This window comes from Pelodiscus sinensis, chromosome 12 (assembly GCF_052426305.1).
Source record: "Pelodiscus sinensis isolate ZL-2025 chromosome 12, ASM5242630v1, whole genome shotgun sequence".
Classification (NCBI taxonomy): Eukaryota; Metazoa; Chordata; order Testudines; family Trionychidae; genus Pelodiscus; species Pelodiscus sinensis.
The window spans coordinates 2,508,239-2,535,245 of NC_143063.1; the positions used below are offsets into that span (position 1 = coordinate 2,508,239).

Below are 27,007 nucleotides of genomic sequence, written 5' to 3' on the forward strand. Positions count from 1 at the left end.
TGTGTGATTCCCACTGACTCACCACATGTGGATTGGCCCAGACACTAGGACCAGCCTGACCAGATAATAAGGCTCTTCCCCTAGGGGAGAGACAAAGGGAGGGAGGCGGAGATGAAGAGAGAGTTACTCACCCTGTGCAGTAACGTCTGTTCTTCGAGATGTGTGTCCCCGTGGGTGCTCCACTCGAGGTGCTGGGTCCAGCCCGGCGCCGCAAAACGGAGAAACTTCCACAGCAGTAGCCCTGCCGGCCTGCGCATGCGCTCCTGTTGCCTCGCGCCGTTACAGCTGAGCACGGGCCGGCTCGTCAGTTTCCTCCCAACCGGAAGCATCTGAAAGAGATAAACAGAAGCTCCGAAGCAGGGAGGAGGGTGGGTCGTGGAGCACCCACGGGAACACACATCTTGAAGAACAGACGTTACTGCACAAGGTGAGTAACTCTCGCTTCTTCGTCGAGTAGTGTCCCCGAGGATGCTTGTCACATTACCGAATTGGAGGGAAGCAGCCAGATTGCTGCTGCACCCCTAGGTGGGGGTGTTGGCCCCAGAAATTGGTATAAAAGGGAGCCATGTGGGGTATTGAATGGGAGCTTATCGTTTGTTGATCTTATGTACGCTATTTATGTGAGTATATAATGTCTGTGTGTGTAGGTAGGAATCTGTAATCTGTGTGGAAGCTGAATATTTCTCTGAATGTGGTTAAGCATGGCTATGGACAGGCTGAGTAGCGAAGCCCTGTGGAACAATGACTCTCAATGGGCTATGGACACACCCAAAGAACGGGGTTTGTCATCTGAGAGCAGCCAGCAGGGAACATAGAGATTGGCCTCTGACCAGGTGACCGGCTGCATACAAGAAGAGGCCAGGAAGGAGGTATAAAGAGGCCATGTGGTCGATGCCATTTTGTTCTCAGCTCAGCACTTCATCCCAGAGGCAGCATTGCGGGGATCGAAGAGCCCGGAAGACCTGTGAACCCATCCTGATCTTAGGATGTGCAATAAGAACTTTTAAACCAGCAGCTGCAACACCTCTGCTAGAGCCTGCATCGAGAACTGGGAGATTCGGTGCATGTAATGTACTGTACTTTAATAACCTTACTCTCATGCTTTTCTTTATTGTAATAATAACCCTTTAGATATATATTCTAAAGGATTGGCCCAGCGTGATTTGTGGGTAAGGTCCAGAGGGTAAATTGACCAGGGATCTGTGGCTGGTTTCTTGGAACCGGACAGAACTTGTTCGGGGTAGGTGGTATTGGGTGCTAGGACCCCCCACCTGTGTATGAGGCCCGGGGCCATCTGGGGCACGGATATTGCTGGGGTGTCGGAGGGGTTTTGCTCGTGAGGCTTCAGGCAGGCAGCTGAAGCGCTCTGTGAGACTGGTTTGTGGCCTGTTTGGAGAGGTCACCAGTCAGGGGGGCTGTAAGGAGCCCCGGATTTGAGCAATTCGCCCTGAGCGGATGCCCTCAGCTGTGCCCAGACACGGCCCGGTCTGTCACAGTGGCGTAGTTGGCAGGATCCACAGATCTTGGTCAATTGAGCTTTGGGATCAGGACCCCACGCTTTCTAAATTTGATTTTTGGTGTTGAGAGTTTGGTTGGTTAAAGAGCCGCTGCGATGATCCCGGGATTATATGAGAGTCTGGGCAAAAGTGCTCTGAAGGATTTGTGCTTGGGGAGAGGCATTGCCTTTAGGAAAAAGGCCTCTAAACTAGATCTGGTAGTGTTGTTACTAACCAGAGATGTGGATGAAAGGGATCAGAAGCGAGCCAAGGAAGCTGCTGAAAGAAGGCAGAAGGCAGATGAAGAAATTGCTAAGAGACAGAAGGAGATGGATCGGGAACTTGAGGAGAAAAAGGCAGAATATGCTGAGAGACAGCGGAAGGAAGAGGTAGAGCATGCAAAGAAGATGGCTCTAGCCAAGGAGGAAAATGCTAGACTTGACCTCCAGCTTAAGAGACTAAAAGAACAAGAGAGACTGTATTCTCCTGAAGGTTCAATGTATAACTCTGTGGGTATGCAGTATGCTTATGATATGGCAGACTTATATTGCCCAGCTGATGTGATGACCCAACCCCAAAGCATGTGTGAATGCAAACCTTTTGTGTTACCTGTAACTAACAGGGAGATTTGGGAAGGGGGTGCATGTGGGTATGGAAAGTTTCCTGGAGCTGGTCAGTCTCCCTGTAACCAAGGGGAAAGCGTCTCTACATGTGTGCCTGTGGCAGACGGCTGTGTGTCTGTGCAAGGGGGCAGTGAGCTTGTGGGTGAGGGCCCATTTGATGCCTCAGAGGTGAGGCTGGAATCAGAACCGGGGCAGGAAGAGCCCAGAAGTCAGGGAAGTGTTTCTCTGGGGCAGTCTGGAGTGGCTGGCCAGAGCGGAGGTTTGGTTGAGGTGTTGTTGGCTGGTGAGGTTTGTGGAATTGAACCTGCACAAGCTGAAAGTGATTTGTGTGAAGAAGCACAGTGTGTGCAAGCTGGCAATATGGCTGGTGGAAGTAGCTAGGGGGAAGTGAAGGAAGCTGTCCCAGTAGCTAGCTGTATGCCTGAAATTAGCCAGGGGTGTTGGGACAAGGGAGAAACTGTCTCTGATTGCCTGTCTGTGTGTGGGGAAGAGTTTCTTTCTTTGTCTAAGGAAGGTGCCCCACAGCCTGTGTTGGCTGAGAGCAGGGCTGTTGTCCTAGAGTTGGGTCTGGATATGGCTAAGGCCCAGGAAGGGGGTGGCCCAAGGTTTGTGTCTGCTGGGGAGAGGGATGAGGTGACTCAGGTAGAGTCAGTCAGTGTTTTACCAGAACCCCAGAGACCAGACAGTGGTGACCCTGATATTGTGCCTGACGCTGCTGTGTTGCTGGAAGGGGCGGGAGCGACTCTGTGGGAGCAGGGAGACCCCTTAGCCCGGGCACAAGGAGAGAATGAGGGAGTGTTAACTCTCGTGCCTAATGATGGTGTGGACGTTTACAGCCATCTAGAGAGCTGCACAGGGAGTGAAGATGCCTCTGACCCTGTCTCTTGTGAGTCTGTCTATGTGCCTGAGAGGGGATTATCTGTGAATCCACCTGAGGGGCCAGAGATAACTCAAGGACTAAGCCATCCATCTGCTGTCTGGACCTGGAATCTCGAGAGGTGTGCTGCTTACCAGGAGCTCAAATTCAGGATGTGACTGAGAAGCTTACAAAATTGATCAAACCTTCGGATCACTACCCCTTCCTGCTTCTCCATGTGGGAACTAACGATACGGCCAAGAATGACCTTGAGCGGATTACGTAGAGTTGGGAAGAAGGATCCAAGATTTCAGAGCGCAAGTGGTGTTCTCATCCATCCTCCCTGTGGAAGGGAAAGGACTGGGCAGGGATCATCGAATTGAGGAAGTAAATGTGTGGTTGCGCAGGTGGTGTCACAGAGAGGGCTTTGGTTTCTTTGACCATGGGACTTTGTTCCGGGCACAAGGATTGTTAGGAAGAGATGGGATCCACCCAACCAAGAGAAGAAGGAGCATCTTCACAGGCAGGCTTGCAAACCTAGTGAGGAGGGCTTTAAACTAGGTTTGTTGGGGGACAGTGACCAAAACCCTGCGGGGAGTGGGGAAGTCGGATACCGGGAAGAAATGCAAAGAGGAATGAGCTGCAAAGGTGGACCTCTGATTCGAATGCAGAGGGTAGGGTGATCAACTGGTTATCTAAGGTGTTTAATGAGAGAAGTCTGGGCAACAAAGAAGAAGAATTAGAGGTCCTGGTGTGACGTAGTGGGGGTACCTGGCTGGTTTCTATGCTGCTGGCTCTGGGGTAACCCCCACTGGCTGCCGTGGGTACCACGACCCAGCAAAACAGGATGAGTCACTATGCAAACCAGTATGGCCAGACACCCCCCATGGAGAGGAACAAAGGAAGGTGGAATGCTGCGTGAGTGAGTTTAGTGGCTGTCTGGAAGCATGGAGGAGACAGCCTAGGGAAAGGGGCTGGAGTTTAGGGGCCCAGTCTCCCCCCATCTCAAGGGGGCCTGAGGCATCCTAGCCCAGCTCTGGGACCAGATTACATCTGTGCTGTGCTGTATCCTGGAGAGGCAATAAACTTCCTCTATTCCACCGGCTGGTGCAGTCTGTTTGTGCCATTTCGGGGTGCAGGAGACGGGGGACCCCCAACGCGCCGTCACACCTGGCCCAGTCCAAGAACTACGATTTGATTGGGATAACAGAGACTTGGTGGGATGACTCGCATGACTGGAGCGCTGTCATGGAAGGGTATAAACTGCTCAAGAAGAACAGGCGGTGTCAGTTACTGGATTTTAAGGGGCGCAGCCAGGTCACTGCTGTGTCCATGGGGAGTTTTTGCCCCAAAAGTTGGTCCAAAGGGGGCCATGTGAGGTGTCAAACAAAAGCCCACTGTCTACTGATTCTGTATATGCTTGTGACGGGCCTGCCAGGGCCCGCACTACACCTGGTGGGACCTCTCCCACTCACCCAGCACGGGGGCCGGGCAGCACTGCGCCAGAGAGCTGCAGCCAGCATGCTGGGCCTGTCAAGGCCGGCGCAGAGCCCGGCAGAGGACCAGCAGTCCAGCCGGAAAGGGGGCGGGGCAAAGCAGAGCTGGGGAAGGACGGCTGTCGACTACCAGCGCTGTGCCTCTGGCAGCTGACGGCAGCGTCTAGGTGAGACGACGCGTTGGGGTTCCCCCACCTCCTGCACCCCTGAAATGGCACGAACAGACTCCACCAGCCAGTAGAACAGAGGGAGTGTATTGCCTCTCCAGGATACAGCACAGCACAGATGTCATCTGGTTCCAGGGCAGGCCTAAGATGCCTCAGCCCCCCTTGATATGGGGGGGGGGTCTCAGCTGCTAAACCCCCTAGCCTGTTGCTGAGGCTGCTTCCTCCATGCTCCCAGACAGAAACTAACTCTCTTCCCGCCCTGTCCCCCAGCCAGGGGCGGCATCCACCTTCCTTTGTTTCTCTCCCTGGGGGATAGCTGGTCATACAGGTTGAGAGACCCTCTTTGCATAATGACTCACCCCCTGCCCTGCTGGGTGGTGCTACAGACAGCAGCCAGTGAGTTAGCAAGTTACCCCCCACTACGTCACACTAGGGAAGGAGCTTCAGCTCTTAGGCACAGTGTCCCAGAGCGTGGGGATGCTGAGGGGGCAGGGCAGCGCACCGCGATGCCCCTTGGTGGGCCAGGTGAAAAGGCCCGGGGGAGGAAGCGGCGAGGCAGCTTGCACGGGAGGAGTTGCCGGGCAGCCTGGGGGGAACACCTTACCTCACGCAGGTGGAACAGCCGGGAGAGTCCCCGGGAGGACTGGAGCAGGGAGGCAGGAACTGGAGGAGACGATGGAGCGGTAAGTCCTGTGGGCCCATCTGGAGGAGCTGTCATACAGGAGGGGGATAGGAAGCAGCCCAGGGCAGAGTGCTTTTGACGCCCATGGGCTGGCGTGCTTGAGGGAGGAACCCTGTCAGCCAGGTAAGGGTTGCACTCCCTGATCCCTTAGGGCCCCAGGCTGAGACCCGGTGAAGAGGGCAGGCCCGGTTCACCCTAATCCCCCATCCTATGCCCCATGATAGTCTCACCCATCATATTAGCACATACGGAGTGACAGCCTACTCAGTGGTTGGCCACTGGGTTAGCCTGGACCCCGGGGAAGGGCCCACGCTTTAGGGGCTCAAGGACCCCGTAAGACCCTGAAATATGTAGGATGGTGGGCTCACTGGGCCCCTCCCCCATGGGCGTGGGGTGGGAGCTCATTCCCATAAATCCGCCACACCGCAGGGTTTAAAGGCAGTGGGCTTCCAGGGCCCCACCCTCCATATGGAGAGCACGAGCTCGTGCCCATAAATCCACCACAATGCTCTTCATATACCTGTATAAGGTCTGTGTGGAATTTATAAACATGTGCTCTGTATGGAGACTGGAGTGTCTATCTGGGGTTGAGCAATGGGCGAGAAAAGCTCAGCCTATGGACATGCTAATTAGCAAGCCACCAGGAACAATAGGTCTCTTAAATACCAGAGACCCACCTGGGAAGGAATCTAGGTGCCTGGCCACTGACCATGTGACTCTCTCCAGCTTGGAAGAAGCCAGGAAGGGATATAAATATGCCATGTGGCCGACTCCATCTTGGTGCTCAGCTCAGCTCTTTATCCCAGAGGCAGCCTTGCAGGGATCAACGAGCCGGAAAGAACTGTGGACCCGTCCTGACATAGGATGTACACCAAAGACTTTTAAGCCAGCAGTTATAACATCTCTGCTGCAAGCTTGCATCGAGACCTGGGAGACTCGATGCATGTAATGTAGGATACTTTAACAACCTTACACTCATGCTTTTCTGTCTTTTAGTAATAAACCTTTAGAGGATAGATGCTAAAGGATTGGCCCAGCGTGATTTGTGGGTAAGGTCCAGAGGGTAAATTGACCAGGGATCTGTGGCTGGTTTCTTGGGACCGGACAGAACTCGTTTGGGGTAGGTGAGATTGGATTCTAAAACCCCTCACCTGGGGGCAGGCCCAGGGCTGTTTGGGGCACGGAGAGAGCTGGGGTGTCAGAGGGGTTTGTTCGTGAGGCTTCTGGTTGGCCAGGCTGGCAGTAGAAGCACTCGGTGTGACTGGTTTGTGGCCTAGTTGGGAAGGTCTCTAGTCAGGAGTTGTAAGGAGTCCTGAGTTTGAGCAATTTGCCCTGAGTGGACACCCTCAGCTGTGCCCAGACCTGGCCCAGTCAGTCACAGGCGGGGGAGAAAAGGAGGAGGAGTTGCGCTGTATGTAAGAGCACTATGATTGCTCAGAACTCCAGTATATAGAGGGAGAAAAGCCTGTTGAGAGTCTGTGTCAAGTTTAGCGGTGTAAGCAACAACAGTGATGGTGTGGTTGGTGTCTGGTACAGGCTGCCGAATCAGGTAGATGAGGCTTTCTTCGGACAACTGAGAGAAGTTTCCAGATCGCAGGCCCTGGTTCTCGTGGGGGACTTTAATCACCCTGACATCTGTTGGGAGACCAATACAGCAGTACACAGACAATCCAGGAAGTTTTTGGAGAATGTTGGGGATAATTTCTTGGTACAAGTGCTGCAGGATCTGACCAGAGGCCGTGCGCAGCTTGACCTGCTGCTCACAAACAGGGAGGAGCTAATAGGGGAAGTAGAGGTAGCCGTGATCATGAGACGGTAGATTTCAGGATCCTGACAAAAGGAAGAAAAGAGAGTAGTAAAATATACACCTTGAACTTCAGAAAAGCAGACTTTGACTCTCTCAGGGTATGTCTACACTACAAAGTTAATTCGAACTAATGGACGTTAGTTCGAATTAACTTTGATAGGCGCTACGCTAGCGCTCCGCTAGTTCGAACTAACGGACGTTAGTTCGAATTAGCGCTGTAGTGTAGACATACCCTCAGAGACCTGATGGGCAGAATCCCCTGGGATGCTAACATGAAGGGGAAAGGAGCCCAGGAGAGCTGGCAATATTTTAAAGAAGCTCAGTTGAAGGCACAGAAAGAAACCATTCCAAAGCGTAGCAAAAGAAGCAAATATGGTAGGAGACCGGATTGGCTTACCAGGGAAATCCTTGGTGAACTTAAGCACAAAAAGGGAGCTTACAAAGAGTGGAAACTTGGACAGATGACTAGGGAGAGGTATAAATGTACAGCTCGAGAATTCAGGAGAGTTATCAGGAAGGCGAAAGCGCAATTGGAATTGCAACTCGCAAGGGATGTGGAGGACCCATACAGGTTATTGGTTAACCATGTACACGGAGACACCATGTCAACATCCCTATTTGGCACTCTAGCCAACTAGGACTTTGGAACACCCCCCCCCCCCCCCTCCAGCATTCATTCATTTGGGGGAAGCTATCACCAGAGCCCCTGCAGGGCCGGCTCTGCCTGGCAGGGAAAGGAAGAGGATCTGTGCACTGTGGTTCCCTCTCTCCCCCACACTGGCTGGGGAAATGGCAGTGCAGGGGAGCATTTGCCTGCAAGCTCCCCCCCCCCCCACACACTTCTATTGGCTGGGTTTTTGGGACCCCTTAAAGCCTGGCACCCTAAGTGATCACCTGGTTCACCTGTGTGGTGGAGCCAGCCTTCTCCCTGCGCTGCAGCACACTTCCCCCTTTGCCTGTCAGGTTACAGAGAAATGGCTCGGAGATGCTGGGATGGGTCAGAAGGGGGGAGGGGGCTAATTAACCTGACAGGCCACATGCCAGAGCAGGGGCGGAAGAGAGTTTTGTGGGCAGGGCAGCACAATTTTGCGGGGCCCCCCTTTGGAGACAAAATAGAAAAAATGCGCAGATTGAAGGCAATTTTCATACTAAATGTGAATTGGATAAATTTGATAGAAACTTAATTGAGTTGGATAATTTTTATTTTAATTCTATTGTAATTCATTCTTAAACAAAATTCTGCATGAATAATTACACATTTTCATTGAATTATATTGTAATTTTGGCTGAAACAGAGTAGCCAGGCTGCCGTTTTGACCCTCATATCTTGTGATCCTAGGCGGGCTTGGACAAGCATCCCCCCTGGCGCAGGGAAGGAAACCCTTGCTAGAGCAAAGCTAACCTGCCAGGGGCTCTCAGCAGCCTGCCCCAGGACAGGCCTCTCTCCAGGTTGCCCATTAGCCCGGCGAGGTTAGAGTGCAGCGGAGGGATCCCGCCCGCCTGCCTTTTTTGGGGGCAAAATAGGGCCGGGAGAAGTGAAGTTGGGAGAAGTTTGCCCGGCGGAGCAGAGGGGAAGGGGCCACCACAAGGGGGGTTCGCTCCACACTCAGCCCTGGCCGGGCTACGGCAGCGCCGCGTGGCTGCAGCCGCTTGGCTGCTGGCTGCCTGCTGCTGGGGCTTTGAGGGCTGAGCACAGACGCTGCAGTAAGTGCCACTGGCCGCCCCCCCCATGTCCTGGGGCTCCGCTCTGGGCACCGGGGGCTCCCTCCCCCCTCCGCAGTGTCTCGTGTTTCTAACCTGGGTAACCCAAAACCGCCGGGATGGGCGCTTTGGGGAGCTTTCGGCTGCTTAAAAACGGGCGCGTTGCTGCTCCTTGGCCCCTCGCCCTCCGGGCCACGGTGATGAGCTACATCGCAACACCCCCTCCAGCGCTGCCACTCTCTGAAAGGCGCGGCGCGCAGGGCAGTGGCGGCGCGACAGAGCGAACTGGGGAGGGGTGATGGCCCTGCATTCGGGTGTCTTCAGGTGGCCTGATCGTGTGTGTGTAAGGGGGGATGTGGTTCTAGATCCCAGCAGCCATCCGCCCCGGGGTACCTGTGATGAGCCACACACGGGCAGGCGATGTGTTCTCTCGCGCTCCACATGAGATTCCTTGCTCCCCTTGCGCTCTCCTGCGAGTTGAACTGGCAACCTGGGAGGGGAGCCTGAGGCTGTGAGAGAGAAAGAGGCGGCTGACCCCGGGGGCTGTGTCTGCGCTTCAGCTTCGCTCTTAACCTAGCACAAACGTGGCGGGAGGCTGGCTCCCCAGGGAAGTGGGTGAGAGATGTGATGTCATCTAAAAACTCCGGCGCTGGCGCGGGGCCTATTGAAGCGCGGGGTCTGGGGCAGCCGCCCCACTCGCCCTGCCCTATATCTGCCGCTGTGCCAGAGGAACCTGGGGGCTCATCAGGGATGGAGCCAGGTGGAGTGGAATGAGCTGGGTGGGAGGTCATAAGACCAGGCTACTGGAGGCAGAAGAGGCTGCTGGGGAAGGCTGCAATCATACTTTAGGACGGGGTGGGCAAGACCATGTCCGTGGCCAGATCCCCCCACCAGGCCAATCGAGACCTGGGGACAAGGGAGTATGCAAAGTCTCCTCTGTGTGGCTAGGGGAAGATGTCGGCTGTTTCAAGGAGCAGCAGGGAGGGAGGGTGGGCCGGAAGCCTGCTTTAGCCTTGTCAGTAGTGGCGGATGGGGCTCTGTGGGGCCCTTTTAAATCACTGGTGCCCCTGGGCTACCCCCCCCCCCCCCCCGCCTTCCGACTGGCGGGCCTGTCTTTTCCCTTTTGGAGCCAGAACTCCAGGCATCCTTCTAGAAGGCCACACTGGTTTGTTGGCTTTCCTTAGTCCCACCAACCATATCCCCTTCTCATAGAACCTGATTCTCTAGCCGTCTATTTCCCCAGCCCCCTTCTGTGTTCCTTGACTGCACTGCTTGTGAGAGCTGCTCATCACTTGTTTCACCTGGAGCTCTGTGCACGCAGAATTGGACCTAGCCACTGTAAGGCAATGTTCAGCCACTAGGTGGCACTTTGTGCACAATCTTATTTAAATGAACCTTACTTGCAAATCCGCGGGTATTCCGGGATGGGGCTAGCGGTAGCTCATTTTTTGTATCTAGAACTTAGCAAATGTGTGGCTATCTGCTGTCTATCCATGGGCATCTGCATCTGTGGATGCTGATAAAAATATCTGCGACTCATTTTTGTGGATACAAATTTTGTAGCCACACAGGCCTTTACTTACCTGCACCTGCCAGAGCATTAAAGCAGTTTTGGAACACAGGTTGTATAAGCAAGTATGCTCTGAAGCCAGGCCACACCTGGTAGAGGACAGGTGTCAGAAGTGAATCAAGAACAAAAATCAGATGGAAAATAGCAACAAAGATGCAGATAGAAGAAAGAGGATGCGGGATCAACAACATGCCACTCCTCAATGCCCCAGAGAATGTCAGCTTTGTAAAACCTTCATAATGGACAGGAGGCTGGACTGGGAAACGGTTTTTTGCAAGCTTTCGAACTGCAAACAAATTTCACAAAGCCTAGAGAGATACAGGTATCTAATATATGCTAAGGCAAAGCATATCTTTCAATCCTTTGACTTTACTGAAGACAGCCACAAAGACAGCTCTGAAAGGGCTTTGACTATGTGTGAGGCACACTTTATACCTCACAGAAATGTGGTTTAATCAAAGAGCATGTTTTCACCAAAGAATTCAAGCAGCAGGGGAAAATGCTGAATGCTTTCTAACAGCTTTGCAAACATTGGCTGAACACTGATTTTTGGGACTGCAAAACAGGAAAATACCAGAGATGGGCTGGTTATTGAGTTAACAGATAAACCTGATGCTACCTCATAAACTTGGGAAATCTAAAATTAGCTTAAAAACTGAAACCAGGCAGCTGAATGCTAAGTCATGATCATAAAACTCCTGAGGCAAGGAGAGAACATCCAAGGTAAGAGGGATAAATTCCACCCTACATGCATGAAATGTGGGAAAAGTCATATCCCAAGAGATAAGGCAAGACCTGCCAGAGGCACATGCTGTAATAAATGCCTATAATATATTAAACATTTTACAGCTGTTTGTCCCACCAAAGGGTCAGGGAGTTGACATATATGGCAGACAATCAGTAGTTACTGTTTCTGGAATCTATTGTTTGTGATAGTACTAGAGATGTAGCTGTATTAGTCTGGTCTTGTTGAAACAAAAGACAGCACTGGGCATTGTCTCAAGGACCTCTCTACATGTATATTACTTCAAGGAGACTTTAACACCAGACTACAAAGGGAAACCTCAGAACTGTCATTCATGCTTAAATTTGACACTTTACGAATGGGCCTTAACAAGGATGCTAACTACCTTACCGTTACAAAGATAGCTTCCCCAATTATCACCCTTAATATCATGAACTCATAGACACTAACCTCCCTCCCTCACCCTCCCTCTGTTCTAAAATCTGATTTGTCAATTTTATGTGCTCACTTTTTTTGATTGTATCCTTTTGGTATATATAGTTGTGCCAATTTTCTTCCACAATTTGATCTGAGGAAGTGAGTCTGGCCCATGAAAGCTCATCACCTAATAAACCATCTTGTTAGTCTTTAAAGTGCTGCATTGTTTGTGATGACACAGATCCTGCCTGGAGAGTGAACTTGAATATTGATGGCAAGATTGATTTAAAATTGACTCAGGGTCTGAGGTCATAGTCATCTCAGACTAGATTTGCAATCATCTGACACAGCTGTGACTAGCCCTGGAGGTAGCAGTTCACTACAAACAGTTTATCCCAGATTGCATGGGATCAAAAGACCACAGACCAACACCCCAGGATGGGTCTAATGAGAACTTGATGGAATGCTTGGTGCTATTGGACTTTCGGTAGGAGAGCAAGTACAATAAGCTTAAGAGGCAATGCTGCACCATAATGCGTACATACAGGTCGTAGGATATTTATCATACTACTACATAAAGTGGAAACTGAGTTAGAAAATAGAATGGCTATCATAGTCAGGAAAATTGCTGAGCCAAAAGCTACCTTTTGAGACTATCGGTGCACCTGACATTTTACAGAGAAAGATGGCAGTATGGTTAACCATCATCAGAAGCCACAGTCAGTCTCCTGCAGGCCTCTAGCCCTCATGAACGGTCCAGACAGACCAGACTTCTGTGGTAAATGATTATTTAATCTAGAATCACAAGCATTAGGATCTTCCTATTCCAAAGAACGAGATTCACGCTCCACATCAAAATATACTTTAGATCTTATCCAAAAATGATGCAGTAACTAAAGAGTTAATACATAAAAAGGAAGCATTATTAAGAGGTTAAAATTAATCATATAGATTAGTTGATTTCTGAGTCTATAAATCAGATTAATAGCAGTGATATTAAATCTGCCAGTTTGTAATATGTCTCTCTGATTAATCCCAAATATTGGGGTCTTCAGACCCATTGTACTAAGCTCTTCTTTGTTAGAAATCATAATACAGAGACTTGGAGCAGGAAAGAGGCCAAAAATTGATGTCATAGTCTCCACTTTTATATTCTCAGCCCATGTGCATGGAAAGTTACTGGCATGCAAACATGAAATCTTGGATCACATGTCGTTACATGCTGTTGCTGAGTCATGGGGTAGACAATGTCACCATTCCTTCTCCTTACTGGGCCATCACCACATGGCTGACTAGTTTCAATGCATTTCTTTCTTGTTGGTGTTATCCAGGAACACAGCACACCTGAGATGCAAACACACACAAATATTCACAACTTCAGATACAATGGTGATGTGTGGATAATAATAATATGTAGCAGCTCATAACATTTCCATTGACATACTTGTATAAGATTTATCACAATTGTGCACCAGTGGTGATATCTTAGTGTAAACATGGTCAATTTGCTTTTTAGACAACCGTAGAAGTTACGGGATAGAAACATATGCATGGCTACATCTACACTGTGCATGCTTGCGCAATAAGATATGCAAATGAGGCACAGGGATGAATATCACCGTGCCTCATTTGCATACCTAAGGAGCCGCCATTTTTGCAGCACAGGCTTTTGCACAAGAAGAAGCTGTCTACACTGCTCCTTCTTGCACAAAAAACACCCTCTTGCACAGAGCCGTTCTTCCTGAAAATAAGAGGCAGAATGGCTCTGTGCAAGAGGGGTTTTTTGCACAAGGAGCAGTGTAGACAGCTCCTTCTTGCGCAAAAGTCTGTGCTGCAAAATGGTGTCTCATTAGGTATGCAAATAAGGCGCAGTTATATTCATCCCCGTGCCTTATTTGCATATGTTATTGCACAACAATGCACAGTGTAGACGTAGCCTTGGTAAGCAGAGATTTCTTGTGCTGATGTCAAAAGTAAGAGCAGTATAGCTGGTTCTCAGGCACGTACATAATGAAGAGGCTTGTTTGTATGTGCACGATGCACGTAAAATGATGGCTACTGACACATGTAATTTGAAATCCATACGACAGCGAAAAGCTGTGAAGAGACTTGAGTTTCCAGACCCCTGAGCAGGAATTCCAGCCTGGGGCCCCCGGTTCTTTGGAGCTGAGTGAATTGGATTGCTCGGGGGCTCCAGGAGGCCTTTCCTCCCTGCTGCTACCATGCAGTGTGTCAGGGTGAAAGGTTTGTCAACAGCCAAGGGGCAGAGGTCAACTCTGTGTGCAGCAAAGGCCCCAGGATGACACCAATTCAAGTGACTGGCCTGAAAAGTGACCTGTGGTCGTGCGTCAGCACCATAGTCAGCCAGGCCTCCCAAGAGCCGCTAGTCAACAGCAAACCCCTGGCTATGGATGAGTCTGTCAAAACTCCGTACTAGGGATGTTAAATTTTGATTAATCAACTTATCAAGTAGTCAATGAAATTTCCATCGACTACTTGATTAGTCAATAAGGGAGGGAGCTCCCTATCCTGATGTAACTCGCCCTGTGAAATATACAAGAGCTGCCCTGGCTCTTGTACATTTCAAAGTGAGGCACAGCACTAGGGATGCCTCTGCCTCCCCTGCCCCCAGTGAAGACGGTGCTGGGGAACCGGCTTTTAAGCTGGCTGCACCAGCTCCTGCTCCCCCACCCTTATTGCCTCTCTCTGATAAAGGCAGCAAGCGGGGGGGGGGGGGGGGGGGGAGGGGGGAGAAGCGACTAGTCAAGTGACTACTCAACTATCCCATAAGCTTAAGCTTATTAGGTAGTCAATTAGTTGCTTACATCCCTACTCTGAACCCCCTCTAGTCTTGGTTACAAATGGTGATTAGCGGGTTTACTGAGAGCTTTAATCCTAGGTGTCCTTTCTCCGCTAACACTGGGAAGGGCCAGGCCTCAGGCTGGTGACAGGGCTCAGCCTTGCCCACGGGTTAAGAAACGGGAGCAGAGCCAGTGGTGCATGGACACCCAGCAGGTCTGGGAAAGGCAACAGTTGAACTAGCCGCCTATGCGGTCCCTTATAGCACAGAGCCGCACAGCACGTTTCATGGATGCTCCATCACATGGCCCCGCTTGTGCACCCCTCCCACTCCTAGTACCTGTGGTGATGTTTGTGTATCCCCTTCTCTCCAACCGCAGCACCTTCCTCCTGCATCCCTTTGCCTTCTTCCCCTGCCCTCTCCTCCCCAACCCCTGAACCCCCTACTGTGTCCCTCCTCCCCAACCCCTGACCCCCCCACTGTGCCCCCTCCTCCCCTGACCCCCCCACTGTGCCCCCTCCTCCCCAACCCCTGACCCCCCCACTGTGCCCCCTCCTCCCCTGACCCCCCCACTGTGCCCCCTCCTCCCCAACCCCTGACCCCCCCACTGTGCCCCCTCCTCCCCTGAACCCCCCACTGTGCCCCCTCTTCCCCAACCCCTGAACCCCCCACTGTGCCCCCTCTTCCCCAACCCCTGACCCCCCCACTGTGCCCCTCCTCCCCTGCACTCCCCACTGTGCCCCTCCTCCCCTGAACCCCCCACTGTGCCCCTCCTCCCCAACCCCTGACCCCCCCACTGTGCCCCTCCTCCCCAACCCCTGAACCCCCCCCCACTGTGCCCCTCCTCCCCTGCACTCCCCACTGTGCCCCCTCCTCCCCAACCCCTGAACCCCCCACTGTGCCCCCTCCTCCCCTGCACTCCCCACTGTGCCCCTCCTCCCCAACCCCTGAACCCCCCCCCACCCCCACTGTGCCCCTCCTCCCCACCCCCCCACCCCTGAACCCCCCCCCCCCCCCCCACTGTGCCCCTCCTCCCCAACCCCTGAACCCCCCTCACTGTGCCCCCTCCTCCCCTGCACTGTGCCCCCTCCTCCCCACCCCCTGTGCCCCCTCCTCCCCACCCCCCCTGCCCCTCCTCCCCAACCCCCCCTCACTGTGCCCCTCCTCCCCTGCACTCCCTCCTCCCCAACCCCTGTGCCCCGCCCCCGGCAGCCGGTGCGCGGCCGCTACCTCCCGGAGCTCTGGGCGGGGGCGGGGTCGGGGGCGGAGCCGGCAGTTCCCTGCCGCATCCGCGGCTCCTGTTGCCCCGGTGACCGGCGGGCCGGGCCCCGCCCCCAGCAGCGGGGCGAGCGGGCGGGGCGCGCGCTCAGCCAGTCGGCCGGTTGGGCGCGCGGGGCAGGGCGCGCGCTGAGTCCGTCCGTTGGGCGCGCGGGCGGGGCAGTGGCGCCCATGGCGGCCGGGCCGCGCGCCGCGCTGTGCCGCGTGCAGTACCTGGACGACGCCGACCCCTTCGCGTGCGCCAGCTTCCCCGAGCCGCGCCGCGCGCCCGTCCACCCGCTGCTGGAGGTGCTGCCGCTGGGCGCCCAGCTGCCCGCCCTGCACCGCCTGCTGGCCCCGCCCCTGCCGGTGAGCGCCCGGGGGCGGGGGCGCGGGGCTGGAGGAAGGGGGGGGGGCGATGGGCGGGGGGCGCGGGGCTGGAGGAAGTGGGGTGCGATGGGCGGGGGGTGCGAGGGCTGGGGGCGCGGGGCTGGAGGAAGGGGGTGCGATGGGCTGGGGGCGCGAGGGCTGGGGGCACGGGGCTGGAGGAAGGGGGTGCGATGGGCGGGGGGGGGGTGAGGAGAGCTGGGGGCGCGGGGCTGGAGGAAGGGGGTGCGAGAGCTGGGGGCGCGGGGCTGGAGGAAGTGGGGTGCGATGGGCAGGGGGCGCGGGGCTGGAGGAAGGGGGTGCGAGGGCTGGGGGCGCGGGGCTGGAGGAAGTGGGGTGCGATGGGCAGGGGGCGCGGGGCTGGAGGAAGGGGGTGCGATGGGCTGGGGGCGCGGGGCTGGAGGAAGTGGGGTGCGATGGGCAGGGGGCGCGGGGCTGGAGGAAGGGGGTGCGATGGGCGGGGGGTGCGAGGGCTGGAGGAAGGGGGGTGCGAGGGCTGGGGGCGCGGGGCTGGAGGAAGGGGGTGCGATGGGCGGGGGGCGCGGGGCTGGAGGAAGGGGGTGCGATGGGCTGGGGGCGCGAGGGCTGGGGGCGCAAGGGCTGGAGGAAGTGGGGTGCTATGGGCTGGGGACACGGGGCTGGAGGAAGGGGGTGCGATGGGCGGGGGGTGCGGGGCTGGAGGAAGGGGGTGCGATGGGCTGGGGGCGCGGGGCTGGAGGAAGGGGGTGCGATGGGCTGGGGGCGCGAGGGCTGGGGGCGCGAGGGCTGGAGGAAGTGGGGTGCTATGGGCTGGGGACGCGGGGCTGGAGGAAGGGGGTGCGATGGGCGGGGGGCGCGGGGCTGGAGGAAGGGGGTGCGATGGGCTGGGGGCGCGGGGCTGGAGGAAGGGGGTGCGATGGGCTGGGGGCGCGGGGCTGGAGGAAGGGGGGTGCGATGGGCTGGGGGCGCGGGGCTGGAGGAAGGGGGTGCGATGGGCTGGGGGCGCGGGGCTGGAGGAAGGGGGGGGGGCGAGGGCGGGGCTGGGGGGGGGGCGCGAGGGCTGGGGGCGCGAGGGCTGGAGGAAGTGGGGTGCTATGGGCTGGGGACGCAGGGCTGGAGGAAGGGGGTGCGATGGGCGGGGGGCGCGGGGCTGGAGGAAGGGGGTGCGATGGGCGGGGGGCGCGGGGCTGGAGGAAGTTGTGTGGTGCGGGGCGGGCTGGAGGAAGTGAGGGGTGATGGGTTTGGGGTATGCCCACAAAGAGGAGGAGCTGGCATAGCAGGAAGGGCCCTCATAGGGTTGGGGGGCTGGAGGCAATGAAGCGGTGGCAAGGCCCATGTGAGGTTGTAGGGGCCAGACTGGTGAAAGCGAGATGGTGTGGAAGCCCACAGAGTTTTTTGGGGTGCTGTCGTGTGATTCGTGGAGGGGTTGGTTGGTTCCTTTGGTAGGTTGGAAATCTTTAGTCAGGTGAAATCCTGTTGGACTGGAATTCTCGTTTCCCATGGAGAGCTGGCAGCGGTGGGCACCTACGCTGGTAGACCTGCAGCTGGGCGACATGGCTTATAGCATCCAAGCTTAAATCCTTTGGGTAAGCCCCTCTGCACCCCAGGAATGGAAAGGGTCAGCATAAGGGCTTGTATTTAAACACAGTGTATCCCTTGTGGGTTGGGACCTGTCTCCGCTATTCTCGAGTAGCAGAAACCAGGAGCACGCTGCTCGAGAAACAGATAACCCCAGGGGGTTGAAACCTCCCTTGATCTGTACTCTGAAAGGTCGGTAACACAGGGCCCCCAGTGCTAGACTCAGGACTGACTTGAAGGAAACAGTTCATATCTTCTGAGTCACTAGCGCAGCTTCCTGCAGCAGCTGGTTTGCATAATGCCTCTTGCATGCTTGGGATTGTGAAGTTGATAACTAGGTTCTGTGACGAGGCCAAAGTAAGAGCTCTTACGCAGGCAGCAGACTCAGAGGGAGGTTGATTGGGACTTCTGGGTTATCTTTGAGAGTAGTGTCCTGCAAATGGATGTTAGCTTTCACCTCTGCACAGGTGGGAGGACGCTTTTCTGGAGTACGATGCTTCTCAGAATGCAGCTCCCTCTGCCTGCTCTGCAGTGCCACTGTGAGGATGAGCATCAGCGCTGCTTTTTCCAGATGCAGCCTCGGCCATCGGGGGTGGGGGCTTCGCTGCCTAATCTGGAGTTTTCGTCCTGCTGCCGGGAGACAAGCACGCCTGAACTGCTAGCTAATGGGGCTCCACGCACAGATAGCTGGACAAAGGGTTGCATGTTTCTCCGAATAACACGTGTATTCAGGGGTGGGTTTCCCACAAAGTGGTCCAGAGCTAGATGAGGTAAGAAATTAAGAGGAGATGCAAAGGATAGAATCACAGCTTCCTAAATGATCCAGGGAGCCAGCGGATGGCTACGTTAAGGCTGTCGCAGAGTAGACAGGCGCTGTAGAGGAGGAGGCGGCTCTCGGGCCAGCATCCACTTAAGCTTTGAGTGGTCTCAGAGCCAGCTGGTACAAAGGGGATGGAGGCAGAGGAGGTTTATGAAGTCTGCTATGGAGGGTTTTTAAAACCAGACAAACTTTGACCCGCTGAAGGCCTGGCTGAGCTTGCTGTCAGAGGTGGGGTGGGGATAAACAGATCGGCAAGCTAACAGTGACCGGCATCGGTGTGCACATTGAGACTTCAGGGGTTTCTGGAGTGGTTCTCAGGGCCTTTCTGCAAAGCTGGAAATTGTCTGGTTTCCTTCCTGGTACTCTGAGTGGATTATCCGGGAGGAAGTGGACAGGCGCTTGGAATGTTCTTTGCTGGGAGCAGAGCGCTGAACATGGAGATGGCTTTGTGCTTTTGCCATACGCTGACTTAGTCCAGCAGTAATCAGTGAAGAAGGAACCTCAGAATTCATTCAGGCTGGCCTCCTGAAAACAGGCCTATGGCTGTGCTTCAGCTGGTCTGTGGGAATCAGCTGCTGTTCTCGAGCTATCCAGCGCACCCGTTTCCATGTCCCGTAGTATCTGTAGAACATGATTTATTCTAATCTCTGGTCTGCTTCGCCTGGGCCTGGATGCTGTAACATTCTTCTCCTGGGGCACATCATAGCATGCGACTCAGTGTCCCACCCTGCCATGCGTGTCTGCTGATTTAGCGAGAGATCAGATGGGTAGGAATGAAAGAATTTCAGCTTTCTGTAAGTTGGAGTGCTGAAGGGAATGTAGGGAAGCCCGTCTGTGGTGGAAAGATGGCAAACATATAATAGCCATTGCAGGAAAGTGTCTAGTCAGGACAAAGGAAGATGTAACAGCATTGCTTTACAGCACGCAGGAATCACATAGCCCTTTGTTTTCAGTTGTTTTAAAGTCTCCTGAGACTTTATCAGTGTTTGTTTCAAAAGAAATAAAAAACGGGTTCATATTAGTGCAAATAAGAACTTTTCAGTATTCTGGGTAAAAATATTGGAGGACAGGAAAAAAACAACTACAAATTGATGTAAGAATTTGTCTGGCCCAGCTCCCTCTCTGGCCCATGAGTTGGCAGCTTGATTACCTGGTTGGCCTAGTTTAGTGAGCTACCGTCTTCTTCCAGCATGGTGAGCTGAGTTTGCAGAGTTCCGGCACTTTGTTTGGTGTTTCTGAGTGTTTCAGTGTTCCCATGAAAATCAGTAAAACCTGAATGCAGCGTTTGTAAAACCTGGCCCGTTTTGGGTAAACGCTTTATGCATTGGGCATGGACGACGGTTAACGTGTAGGTGGCACAGCAACTAGAGGACTGTGTAACTTAATGCTTTCCTTGGTCTGTACAGCTGCCCAACCTGGCCTCAGGGACTTGTTTACCTTCTGATAACAGAACTGCCGTGAGAGGCCAGCAGAAATAGCTATCCAGGGGTAGCTTATTGACCAACAGTTTGCTTTTCTGAGGGCAAGTAACAGCTACGCAGTCAGCACCCCATTGCCTTTCCTACTTGGGAAGACACTTCTGCTTGTCTGACCCAGAGCACAGAAAGGAAGGGACAGCATTTAGTGTCTGCTGGGGTCACCGGTATCCCATGCAGTGAGACCACTGTGCTTTTGTGGGGAATCCTTCCTTGGGATGGATGATTGTCCCATGTCTTCTGAATGTCATTGGAGTGTCTCAGAAATGTATGCACATATTCAAAACTCTGGGGTGAAGATGGCAGAACATCCACCAGTCCTCCCGAAGTCTGAGCAGTGAATTAGAGAGAGAATTCTGTGAAGAGTAAATAAGTGAGGGGTGGAAAACAGGAACATTGAATGTAACCCAGCACAAAACCATCCAGTGAGAAGAGACCCACCCATAGTTACTAAATGCTGCTCCTCTTCTGGTGATTCTAAACTTGCAAAGGAACGAAGGAAACCGTTTCCTGCTGCCATAACTAGCTGTGCATTGATGTCCCAGTTAGAGGCTGGAGGGAGCTCTGGACGCCACTTAATGTATTTGTGGGAAATGGTTCACCTGTGGCGATTAGAGCAAACTGCCCCATTGCAATATGGAAACACGTAAACAACAACAAATAGTCTTGCAGCATTTTAAAGACTAACAAAAAGGGGTTGATTGTATCATGAGCTTTTATGGGCACAACCCACTTCTTCAGATGGGTGGAGGCGTTACAGGTCCAGTTTAGAAATAAATGGGGGGGGGGGAGCGGAGAGAAAGGAAAAAAGGGAAAGAAATAGTGCCCCTCTGCCATGTATGTTGGCCAAACTGGCCAGTCTCAACGGGAAAGAATGAATGGACACAAATCAGCTATCCCAAAAGGGAACACACAGAAACCTGTTGGAACATTTTGACTTCCCTGGGCACTCATTAATGGATCTCCAGGTCACCGTACTGTTTCAGGCCAATTCCACAAGCCAAATACACAGGGAAGCCTTGGAACTTAATTTATACATTTGATTCCTATTACAAAGCTATGAATAGAGACATTGGCTGGATGGCTTGCTGCATTCCACATCCTAATGACATTAAACCCAAGTAATGGGCACTTCAGAACAACTTTCATCATGTAGCATGGAGACTCTAATTGACTATTTCTTTCCCATTTCTTTCTTCTCCCCCCCCCACCCCGCCATATCCCCTATGTATTTCAAAACTGGCCCTTTAATAACTCCACTCATCTGAAGAAGTGGGCTGTGCCCATGAAAGCTCATGAGACCATCGACATATTTCGTTAGTCTTTAAGGTGCTGCACGACTATTTGTTGTTTTAAGTTTTTCCAGTTACAAATTAACTCGGCTCCCCCTCTGAAACTACTGCAATATGACATTGCTGAAGTGCAAAGTGATGCCTCGCAATGATGTATTGTTCAAAAAACAGCCAAAGGCTCCAGCAGCAGTAGGATAGCAAAATGCACATAGAGGCCGGTGCAGTGAGGGCGGGAACCTTGCAAGGTGCAAAATTTGGCCTTGAATACTTGTCTGAACTGAATTCGAAGCTCTGTCCCTCAATCAAGCCAGATGGCCAGTCCTCCTCTTTCCCTATACTCCCTGGAACTATTCCAACAGAGTTTGGCTTCCTCTGCACCTTTTGTGGGGCTCGTTGGGTTTTCAATCATGTTCGATCTCAGTTTTGTGGACAGCCAGCCTCTCCACTGTTTCTGTGGCACTTCCACCATGTCTTCGCTCCAGAGGGTTCCTTTCCCACCTTTCCTCTCAACGTCCTGTTGCTGGTTATTTTTGTTTCCCCTGGAGGAGTGGACTGCCTTCCCCCATGAGTCTAGGGTCATTTACTTGTTGCTGTAGACCCAGAAGGTTCTCCTCTCCCACCCTAGTGATGGAGCAGTGGGTCTCTGGCTCCCGCTTGCTCTGCAGCAAGGCCTAGTGCAGGAGGCATGCAAGGCAGGGCCAGAGGCAGCACATGATGCGCTCAGTCAGCTGCTCGAAGGAGAAGAGGACTCGGCGTGGAGCCCACCGTGGCAGCAGCCAGCAGCAGGGGCGGAGGAAGCTTCTCAGTGCAGGAGGGCGGAGTACGCAGGCAGGAGAAATGGGCCAGATTAATGAGTTTAGCTTGGGGCTCGGGAGCCTGGGGGTGTGGGGATAACAGAGCTTGTTGTTAAACCTTGCTCTGAGCCAGGCAAGCTCCCTTTCATCCACAGCTGCATTTTTCTTGGACTCACACACCAGAGTCTCCTGTCATGAGATATTTTTTTCAGGGGTGACTAAATGGAGTTAATTTGGGAACAAGCAACAAAGGCGATGCCTAATGACACCACCAGCTCTCTGCATGGGTTGTGCTCTCTGAGCTGGGCTCTGCGGGTGATGAGCGCTCGGCCTGGAGGGGCTGTTCTAACAAGTGTGGCAGGAGAGATTTCAAGGCCTAAGTCTCAGTGAAGTGGGGAAGACTTGGGAATCTGTCTAGGTGCATCGGACTTTTAGAAAACTATCCCACAGGACCCTGGGAGTGCTGCCCTTCCCTTGGTCACAGCTCAGCAGCAGCGGCGTTGGGCATTTGCTCCCAGGGCTTTCAATTTCATGTGCCCTACCCTGTTTTGATCTTAGCAAGCAGCAGGACTCTGCTCTGTGATTGTGCAAAGGGGTCAGTTGTTTGCTGGTGCCTCCTTGTGTCCAGGTGTGGTGTCAGCTCCCTCTCTGCAGGGGCCTCCTGCCTCTTCCTGGGCCGGGCCTCTCCAGCCACATGGTTTTAAATCTGCTCCCCTCGCAGGTGGTCTGTAAACCAAAAGCCAGGGGAATTAACCCAAATGGCCTGAGCTAGCAAGGGGGGCGGGGAACACCTCCACCTCCCCGCCAGGCAGGGTTGTCTGGGAAGCGCCTGCTTTCCCTTGGCCCGGGCAGATGGTCTGTTCTCTCCCTGCGCTGCCTGCACGTGAACTGTTCAGTAGAGTCCTGCACCGAGACAAAAGCTGTATCCGCAAAAATAGCCGCGGATGTGGATACCTGCGGATTTGCAGGGCTCTGCTGTTCTACTTCCCTCCCCTCCAGTCTGTGCTTGTCTGGCGGGTGTGGTGAGGCAGGGCTGGCTGAGCCCAGAGCAGCTCCTTAACCCCTTGTCCAGTGTGGGACTGGCATGCCCCATCCGAGATTGCAACCCTCGCTTTTACTGTAAGCTGCTTCATGTACTCCAGTCCCTCCGTGTGCCCGCTGGAGTTTGGAAGCTCAGGGTGGGCTCCTGAGCCTTAATCGCTGTCCGTATGCTGTCACCTGAGATCTCTGGGTTCCTACAGGGCAGCAGGCTTAGCCTGGACGAGCCATCATTTGTCCAATGGCATCTTTTGGCAAGTAATGGCACCACGGAGAGGGTGGCCCTGTGGCACTCTGCACTGTGGCTTGGAGGACAGCTGACATTCCACAGCGCTGGCTCTGCTCTGCTCTTGAATACCCCTCTGGGTGGTCATTGGGGCGCAGCACGTCCCTCTGAGCAAGGAGCAGGGGGACCTCCACTGCAGGCATTTCTTGAGCTCTTTTGAGGCCTGGCCACATTGGAGAAACTGACACCTGTCTCATTCCATCAGTGTCTTTACCCCCAGGGAGCCTTTCAGCCCCTGTGTGAAGTGGGTGCCCACGCTGGTGATTTTCAGATTGTCGCACCAGGGTAGGGATCTATATCAGAGGTTTGCACTGATGTGACCACACTGCTGTGGCTGCACAGGTGCAGACTTTTGCACTTTTCATTTAGATGGGCCCTTAAGGCACAGTAACAGCAAAAGTTCAACCACAGTCAAATTAGCTAGCTGCCTCCAAAATTAGCATCTGACCAGGCAAACATTTCTGAAGACTTTGCTCCAAAAATGCAGCTGGGAATGTTAAATATAAAACTTGTTCCAAACACTCTGTGCCCTCAGTGTTATGTGCAATTCCCCAGGCAGGGTCCTTGGTACAGATTCCCATGAGCCTGCTCTTCTCCTTGGAAAACTAGCAGCATCTTTCACAAAGCCACAGGCAGTGACGTGGAATTCCGTCTTCTAGCCAAGAGTCTGCATATCCTTCCTGGAACCCCGAGAGTCCTCCAGAGCATCTCCCGGAAAGAGTTAGTGGCATCAATCAGTCCTGTCCCAGGCTGGGTAGTAGAGTTCCCAAAGCGAGCTTTCCCAGGCTTCTCTCCCTTGGTAGGAGAGGTGCCTACAGTGGAGAGTGCGGGGAAGGGGGTAGCTTGTTCCCTTCTAGTGTCAGCAGGCCGCTGCGGATTTGGGAGGAGTGAGGCAGGAAACTATGAAAAGGACCAGTTTGGAGGAAACCCCAAAATAGAAAATGTGTAGTTTCCTGTATAACGTAAGGACTTTGGACAGAGTCAAAATAGCAAGCACCTCCTATGCATGAGTGTGCCAGAGCGACGTTTCGCTCAGCTTGTTGGGTTTCATTGCATTGAATGGGTCACAGATGTAATTGCATCGTTAGGCTTCATTGCTAGAACTGAGCAATGAGTTCAGTTGTGAGCTTTCCTTTTTCAGGCCAAAGAGGCTCTGGTTTGGCTGGCAGCACAAGTAAGATGCTTATGAACCACCTGACTGTAGTAGGAATGACCGGTGTAGGTGACTTCAGCCGCCTTGTCCCCTGTGACTGACTGCTCAGGGCTGTTCAGCAAAGTCCCCTCTCCTTCCTTTACCTCCGTACTCTCCTTGAGCCATCCTCTGATGCCAGCACAATGCTGCTGCATGCAGCCTCTGCAGTCTTTCTGACCCCGACAGCACTTCCAGAAGCTGGAAATGGGACACGGGGTGCATCACGTGACGATTCCCTCTGGGGCATCTGGCATTGGCCACTGTCTGCAGACAGGACACTGGGCTAGATGGGCCTTTGGTCTGACCACATCTGGCCGTTCTTATGTCCTTGTATCCACACACAAACGTACACCGATTTAATAAAGCTGTTTTAGCTAATCCTGGGTAGTTAAAATGGTGTAAACCCCTGTGTGCACACCCTTGTTTCAGTTTCAGTGACTTTGGGGGTGTTAACTGAAAACTGTTCCCAGTCACCTGAAGCTGAAATGAGAAAAAACCGCTCTTACACTGCAATGAGAGCATATTTTCAGGTGTGTGCATGAGCCTACCTACACTGGTTTAAAAACAATTCAAGTTGAACCAGAGCAGCTTTCTCATGCATGCAAGGCTGGTGTGTCCCGGGCTTCTAGGCAAAAGGATTTTCCCAGCATGGCTAAGCTGTTGTTAATCGTAAGCTGTCTAATGTGTCAGCGTAACCAGCATCTTCCTCAGGCGGTCATCACAATTGCTGGGGCAAATAAGAAACATAGTTTTCTTAAATTTTGCATAGTTTCCCATCCAATGTTCTGTAACTACTTTTAGACACCTAGCTGGATTTCTAAAACAAATCTACCCATCATGGTGGATGCGTATAAAATAAGATTCATTGGTAAGATGCTTGTATTGTTGCGTCCTTTTAAGTAAAATTAACTTTTTTTTTTTTACCCAGGCTTGTAAAGTGAATCTGCTCCAGATTCAGTAGTACAAAGATGCTGGATTTCAGGAGACCGGATTTTGGGTAGAATTGAGAAACTTGATTAAGACAGTGTGAATGTGAAAGTAGCCCAGGGAATTAAAAAACCCACCATAAGGAAGGTACAAGAGACTTAGTTCCTCTGGGAGGGGAAAGACCGCAGGGAACAGGAAGGGCATGTGTGGCTTCTTGTGGATCTCTTTGGAACTCCAGAGTTTAAATCAACCACTAAACTCTTACGAATGGGAGAGAGGGAGGCAGCCAGTTAAGACTCGAAGCTCACTTACGGTGTGTGGGGGAGAAGATAGGGCAGTTAAAAGCACCATGATTAAGAGCCAGAAAAGTAAAGGTGGATAAAAAGCAGGTTTGCTACTATCTCTGTTGAGAGTAAGGAGTAGAGAGCTCAAGGGGAGCTTGAACTTAGGCGCTGAACTCTGTCTTTGAGAAGAGTCCCTTTAGACCACTGAGAAGAGAAGACCATTTTATACAACTATCAGGAGAATGGGCAGGGGAGAGCATGCCTGGAAAATTCAAATACGGAGCAGCTGGTCTGGATGCTGTCTCAGGATAGCCGGGGTATTCTCACATCCACCACCTGTGTTACCAGCAGGGGTTTTGTTTGAAACATGCTGAAACTGGGTGTTCTGTCTGGTGTTACTGTTGTCTCCTTCTCCCCTAATTTATTTCCACTACAATAATCTTGCTAAAACATAGACGAGAAAAAAATCCCAATATACAGCAGCGTGTGCACTTCTCTGATCCTAGAACCCACTCTGTTCATTGAAATGGCCCGCAGTGTCCCTGAGGAAACAGCTAGTGCTAAGCATTTATGCTCTAGATTCCCCCAGCGTGAGTCCTGTGCTACCCCGTAGTACTGTCTTTTCAGACTAGCCTCTCTGCATCCTCTTTCAGAGACTGCTCTTGGGGAGGCAGCTGGTGAGGTGCGGAAGAGGTGGTTTAGGCACATGCATCTTCTGAAGAGAAGCAGAGCAAGAGCCTGTTTGGGAATCAGACACGCTCTGGGTACCAAATAAGGCGCCTGTCTATTTAGATGGACATGTGCGAGCAGGGCCGTCATTCCGATTCAGCAAATGCAAGCAAGTTGTCAACACTGCCACTTGTTCCCATCAGTCAGGCAGCAAAGGACAGGCTACCATATCTAGTGACACCCGAAACAAACACCCCGGGGATGCACCAGAGTTACACTCTCAGGAGCGCTCTGCTGGTATCTGGGATTTCTAGCCTTGATTTAAAAAAACCAAACAAATAACCAAGGCAGAGCCTTCCGACTTGGCAGCTGCACAGAACAAAACAAAGCCAGGGCTGTCCCATCTCAGAGGGCAGTCAGCTCTGAAGCCTAATAATGACAGCTTAAATGTCAGCGTTTTAAACTACCCAGCCAGTGATTGATGGCCATAGCAGAAACATCCACTTGGGTGCAGGGATTCCTTCAGAACCAGGTGGGGTAGCCAGACAACTCCGACTCGGAGCAAAGGTCGTGTTCTTTGTGTCGTGCAGTCACAGCATGGCAAACCTTGTGGCTGTAACAAGTGATGTGTCAGTGTCTTTAAGTGAAATGCAGGACAATGTAGTACTT

At 53.0% G+C, this 27,007-nt stretch overlaps 1 protein-coding gene across 3 annotated transcripts in view; it reads left to right on the forward strand.

Moving 5' to 3' along the window:
- Nucleotides 1-15,636: 15,636 nt before the first annotated feature.
- Nucleotides 15,637-27,007, forward strand: part of FHOD1 (formin homology 2 domain containing 1) — a 47,994-nt gene continuing 36,623 nt past the window's right edge. The window contains exon 1 of one of the 3 annotated variants that reach the window (XM_075940568.2): nt 15,637-15,986. In XM_075940568.2, the coding sequence (XP_075796683.2) occupies nt 15,810-15,986 (177 nt within the window). In that variant the 5' untranslated portion in view covers nt 15,637-15,809. The remainder of the gene's footprint in view (nt 15,987-27,007) is intronic. The other 2 variants (XM_075940566.2, XM_075940567.2) reach the window with 2 other exon arrangements.